The following is a 5,964-nucleotide window of genomic DNA, read 5'->3' on the forward strand; positions in this document are numbered from 1 at the left end:
CCCCCTTCTTCATCATCCACCCACCTTCATTGGTCACTTTCAGTCCCCCCCACTTCTTTCGTCATCATCCACCCAACTTCATTGGCCAAAACCACCCCTTCTTCATCATTCATCCACCTTCATTGCTACCACTGCCCCCCCTTTTCATAATCCACCCGCTTTCACGGGGCACCACCTATCACTCTCCCTTCATCATCCACCCACCATCATTGGCTACCATCGACCCCTAGCTCCTTTTACCATCCACCCACCATGGCAACCACCTAGCCACCTTCACTGGCCACCACTACCATTCCCCCCTTCTTCATCATCTACCCACCCTAATTTTCCCCCACTGACCACCCTCCCTTCTTTATCATCCCCCCACCTTCATTGGCTACTACCAATCACCCCCCTTCCTCATCATCCACCCACCTTCATTGGCCACCAGTGACCAGCATGATGTCTCTCAGCCTGGAGAGACAACACAGCACAAGGAATATTAACCCCTCAGACACTGTGCACAAACTGATGCAGAACGAAGTCAGATTTTGTTCTGAACGATTTCTCACACTCTGAGCATGAAAAATTAGGTTTGCTCATATGAGTTCTATGGTGCCTTAGAAGGTGCGTTTTCTGAATGAAACTTTTCCCGCACTCTGAACATGAATATGGCCTCACTCCTGTGTGAAGTCTCCCGTGCCTTACTAGACCCTCTTTCCTTGTAAAACATTTCCCACACTGCGAACAAGAAAAAGGAAGCATTCCTGTGTGACTATTCTGGTGTCTCTGAAGGTGTCTCTTCTGACTGTAACTTTTCCCGCACAATGAACATGAAAAGGGACGCTCACCCGGGTGAATTCTCTGGTGCACAAGAAGGTCTTGTTTTTGATTGAAACATTTCCTGCACTCCGAACATGAATATGGACTGACTCCATTGTGAATTCTCTCATGCCTCATCAGACTATCTTTTCGAGTGAAACTTTTCCCACACTCTGAACAGGAAAAGGGATGCTCACCTGTGTGAATTTTCTGGTGTTTAATAAGGTTTCTTTCCTGACTAAAACATTTTCCGCACTCTGAACATGAAAAAGGATGTTCACGTCTGTGACTTTTTTGGTGTTTAATAAGGTATCTTTCCTGATTGAAGGATTTCCCACACTCTGAGCAAGAAAATGTACTTGTGTGACTTCTCTGGTGTTTGATAAGGTACTTTTTCTGTCTGAAACGTTTCCCACACTCTGAGCATGAGTATGGCATCTCACCCGTATGGGTTCTATGGTGTGTTAAAAGGTGTATTTTTTGATTAAAACTTTTCCCACAGTCTGAGCATGAATATGGACGCTGCCCAGTATGAAGTCTTTCATGCCTAATCAGACCTTCTTTCCGCGTGAAACATTTCCCACACTGCAAACATGAAAAAGGACGCTCGCCTGTGTGACCTATCTGGTGTCTAATAAGGTGTCTTTTCTGGCTGTAACTTTTTCCACACAATAAGCATAGAAAAGGATGCTCGCCCGTGTGACTTCTCTGGTGCGTAACAAGGTCTCCTTTCTGAATGAAACATTTCCCGCACTCTGAACAGGAATACGGCCGCACTCCGGCGTGAAGCTTCTTGTGCCTTAAAAGACTCTCTTTCCGCGTAAAACTTTTCCCGCACTGTGAACAGGAAAAAGTGTGCACGTTGATGTGACTTCTCTGATGACTAACAAGGTATCTTTTCTGACGGAAGCATTTCCCGCACTCTGGGCATGCAAAAGGAAGCTCGCCCATGTGAATCCGCTTGTGTGAAAGAAGGTGTGCTTTTTGAATGAAGCATTTTCCACACTCTGTACAGGAGAACGGCTTCTCGCCAGTGTGGACTTTGATATGCAAGTCAAGGCTTCCTTTCTGTGCGAAACATTTTCCGCACTCGGAACAAGAAAAGGGCTTCTCGCCTGAGTGAATTCTCTGATGCCGAACAAGGTCCGACTTCCTTATAAAAAGTTTGTCACACTCCGCGCACGATAAGGTATTCTCGCCTCCGTGAACACTACCATGGGCTTGAAGGTCCAGTTTTGTTTTGAAGGATTCCCCACATTCCAAACACAATGTTGAGCCCTCCTCAATGTGCAGCTTCCAGTGTCGGGCTAGGAACACTTTCTGTTTGAAGCATTTGCCACACTCTTTGCAGGAAAACGACCGCTCATCTACATGCGTTCGCCGGTGCACGATCAGCATGGCTCTTAGCGAAAAACCTTTCCCGCACTTATTACACATATACATCCTTTTGCTCACGTGGGTTCTCTGGTGTTTCATGAGTGTATCTTTCCGAGGGAAACACTTTCCGCACTCCGAACATGAAAACGGTGTCTCCCCCGTGTGAAGCTTAAGGTGCCTTTTCAGATGCGCTTTCTCTACAAAGGACTGCCCGCACTCGCTGCACACGTAAGGTCTCTCCCCTGTGTGATACCTCAGGTGTTTGACAAGGACACATTTGTCCCTGAAAGACTTCCCGCACTCCGAACAGGAATAGGGGCGCACTCCGGTATGATGACTTGCGTGCCTAGCAAGGTGTGACTTCAATATAAAACTTTTCCCGCACTCCAAACATGCATGAGGCCGCACTTTGCTGTGAATTTTGATATGACTGACGAGACGCAACTTGGTATTAAAACACTTCCCGCACTCAGGACATGAAAATGACCGATTTTCAGGGTCTGTCCCCTGATGTACAGCGAGAGTTGATGCCAAAGCTGAACATTTGTCTTCCATAGAAAACGGAAATATCTCCTCAACTTTGTGGATAACGATATCTGAATGAGCGTGAGAAGAATTCTCGGGATTAGAAGAATCCGATGTCCCATCTGCAATGGGATCTCCTGGAGAGGTCCTCGGAGTAACGGCATGGAACGTATCAGAAGAACATGGAAATATTTCTTCTTCTTCTTTGTAGAAAACAATATCTAAAAGACCGTGAGGAGATTCCTCGGGGTTAGGAGGATCTGATCTTGTATCTGCGGTGGGAATCCTTGGAAGGATATTCGGGATGATAGTGTGTGACCCATAAGAAGGTTCCTCAGGACTAGAAGGATCTCCTGAGCTACCTCCACAGGAAAGTGCGTGTTGTATATTCACAGCATCGGGCTTTACTTCTGGAGACCATTGGATGACCCTGAAATCTATGGTGTCTTCTTCTGGAGAGGTCATGAGATGTTCCTCTGAGGTTCTCCAGACATCGTGTCCATCTGATGGAAAGAGACTTCTATTAATTATTATACCGACCACATTGTGTACATACACCGAGGAATGGAGATGGACCTTCATATGGTGTACAGTATCTCCTCCTCATTTGTTGGTCACATGACGTTATATTGAGGAATGGAGATGGACCTTCATATGGTGTACAGTATCTCCTCCTCATTTGTTGGTCACATGACGTTATATTGAGGAATGGAGATGGACCTTCATATGGTGTACAGTATCTCCTCCTCATTTGTTGGTCACATGACGTTATATTGAGGAATGGAGATGGACCTTCATATGGTGTACAGTATCTCCTCCTCATTTGTTGGTCACATGACGTTATATTGAGCCGAACAAGGTCCGACTTCCTTATAAAAAGTTTGTCACACTCCGCGCACGATAAGGTATTCTCGCCTCCGTGAACACTACCATGGGCTTGAAGGTCCAGTTTTGTTTTGAAGGATTCCCCACATTCCAAACACAATGTTGAGCCCTCCTCAATGTGCAGCTTCCAGTGTCGGGCTAGGAACACTTTCTGTTTGAAGCATTTGCCACACTCTTTGCAGGAAAACGACCGCTCATCTACATGCGTTCGCCGGTGCACGATCAGCATGGCTCTTAGCGAAAAACCTTTCCCGCACTTATTACACATATACATCCTTTTGCTCACGTGGGTTCTCTGGTGTTTCATGAGTGTATCTTTCCGAGGGAAACACTTTCCGCACTCCGAACATGAAAACGGTGTCTCCCCCGTGTGAAGCTTAAGGTGCCTTTTCAGATGCGCTTTCTCTACAAAGGACTGCCCGCACTCGCTGCACACGTAAGGTCTCTCCCCTGTGTGATACCTCAGGTGTTTGACAAGGACACATTTGTCCCTGAAAGACTTCCCGCACTCCGAACAGGAATAGGGGCGCACTCCGGTATGATGACTTGCGTGCCTAGCAAGGTGTGACTTCAATATAAAACTTTTCCCGCACTCCAAACATGCATGAGGCCGCACTTTGCTGTGAATTTTGATATGACTGACGAGACGCAACTTGGTATTAAAACACTTCCCGCACTCAGGACATGAAAATGACCGATTTTCAGGGTCTGTCCCCTGATGTACAGCGAGAGTTGATGCCAAAGCTGAACATTTGTCTTCCATAGAAAACGGAAATATCTCCTCAACTTTGTGGATAACGATATCTGAATGAGCGTGAGAAGAATTCTCGGGATTAGAAGAATCCGATGTCCCATCTGCAATGGGATCTCCTGGAGAGGTCCTCGGAGTAACGGCATGGAACGTATCAGAAGAACATGGAAATATTTCTTCTTCTTCTTTGTAGAAAACAATATCTAAAAGACCGTGAGGAGATTCCTCGGGGTTAGGAGGATCTGATCTTGTATCTGCGGTGGGAATCCTTGGAAGGATATTCGGGATGATAGTGTGTGACCCATAAGAAGGTTCCTCAGGACTAGAAGGATCTCCTGAGCTACCTCCACAGGAAAGTGCGTGTTGTATATTCACAGCATCGGGCTTTACTTCTGGAGACCATTGGATGACCCTGAAATCTATGGTGTCTTCTTCTGGAGAGGTCATGAGATGTTCCTCTGAGGTTCTCCAGACATCGTGTCCATCTGATGGAAAGAGACTTCTATTAATTATTATACCGACCACATTGTGTACATACACCGAGGAATGGAGATGGACCTTCATATGGTGTACAGTATCTCCTCCTCATTTGTTGGTCACATGACGTTATATTGAGGAATGGAGATGGACCTTCATATGGTGTACAGTATCTCCTCCTCATTTGTTGGTCACATGACGTTATATTGGGGAATGGAGATGGACCTTCATATGGTGTACAGTATCTCCTCCTCATTTGTTGGTCACATGACGTTATATTGAGGGATGGAGATGGACCTTCATATGGTGTACAGTATCTCCTCCTCATTTGTTGGTCACATGACGTTATATTGAGGGATGGAGATGGACCTTCATATGGTGTACAGTATCTCCTCCTCATTTGTTGGTCACATGACGTTATATTGGGGAATGGAGATGGACTTTCATATGTCACAATGTAAATTTATACTTTATACTCCGTGAAGTAAAATGAAAACGTGACCTGTTTCTGTATTGAGTGTTTATGACTTACTTGTGTCCGTATGTAGAGAAGGTTCCGCCTGTTCACTCTTCATAATCATCTCCCCCTCCTCCATAGACTGCTGAGCTCCTCCCACCAACGTCTCTTCTTCTTCCTCCTTATCCTCAACTTTTAGGTCTTTCAGTTCTTCACCCTAAAACCCCGAAGGTGACGGAACAGATATGTGACCAGGAAGAGATTACATCGGGGAACGTCTCCTCATAGCTTAGAATACATCTTTATATCTACACGCCGAGTCCCACCTACCTGGTCATGGTGGGGGATGGTGAGATCTTCCTGGGTGGAGTCCCGGGAATACAGGGAACGGGGACATCTCTCATGGTGGAGAGTATCCTCTCGGTCACGTGACTCCGGTCCTCCTCCATCGTCCTTCAGATGGTCATGTGATCTATTTCGGAAACCTCTCCCTGTAGACAGATAATAAAGTGAGAATGATGAGGACTGTGCCGGGATGAATGATGTCTACACGGAGATCCTCCATCGCTCTGACATCTCAGGTGGCTTCTTAGACCATGTTACAGACAATTTAATTGAGAACATGACATCGTTCTGTGTTCACAGTGGTTGGGAATGGAGGACAAGGATGGACATGACGGGGGGGGGGGGG

At 46.2% G+C, this 5,964-nt stretch overlaps 1 protein-coding gene across 1 annotated transcript; it reads right to left on the reverse strand.

Moving 5' to 3' along the window:
- Positions 1-489: 489 nt before the first annotated feature.
- Positions 490-5,397, reverse strand: LOC108799917 (zinc finger protein 585A-like). Its single transcript, XM_018571863.1, has 4 exons — positions 5,349-5,397; positions 3,592-4,824; positions 2,257-3,206; positions 490-1,929 (listed from the first exon to the last, which is right to left on the reverse strand). Exons 1-4 carry the CDS (start codon positions 5,395-5,397, stop codon positions 490-492), a joined length of 3,672 nt encoding a protein of 1,223 aa, XP_018427365.1.
- Positions 5,398-5,964: the final 567 nt, after the last annotated feature.

This window comes from Nanorana parkeri, unplaced genomic scaffold (assembly GCF_000935625.1).
Source record: "Nanorana parkeri isolate BGI_ZX_2015 unplaced genomic scaffold, ASM93562v1 scaffold1855, whole genome shotgun sequence".
Taxonomy (NCBI): domain Eukaryota; kingdom Metazoa; phylum Chordata; class Amphibia; order Anura; family Dicroglossidae; genus Nanorana; species Nanorana parkeri.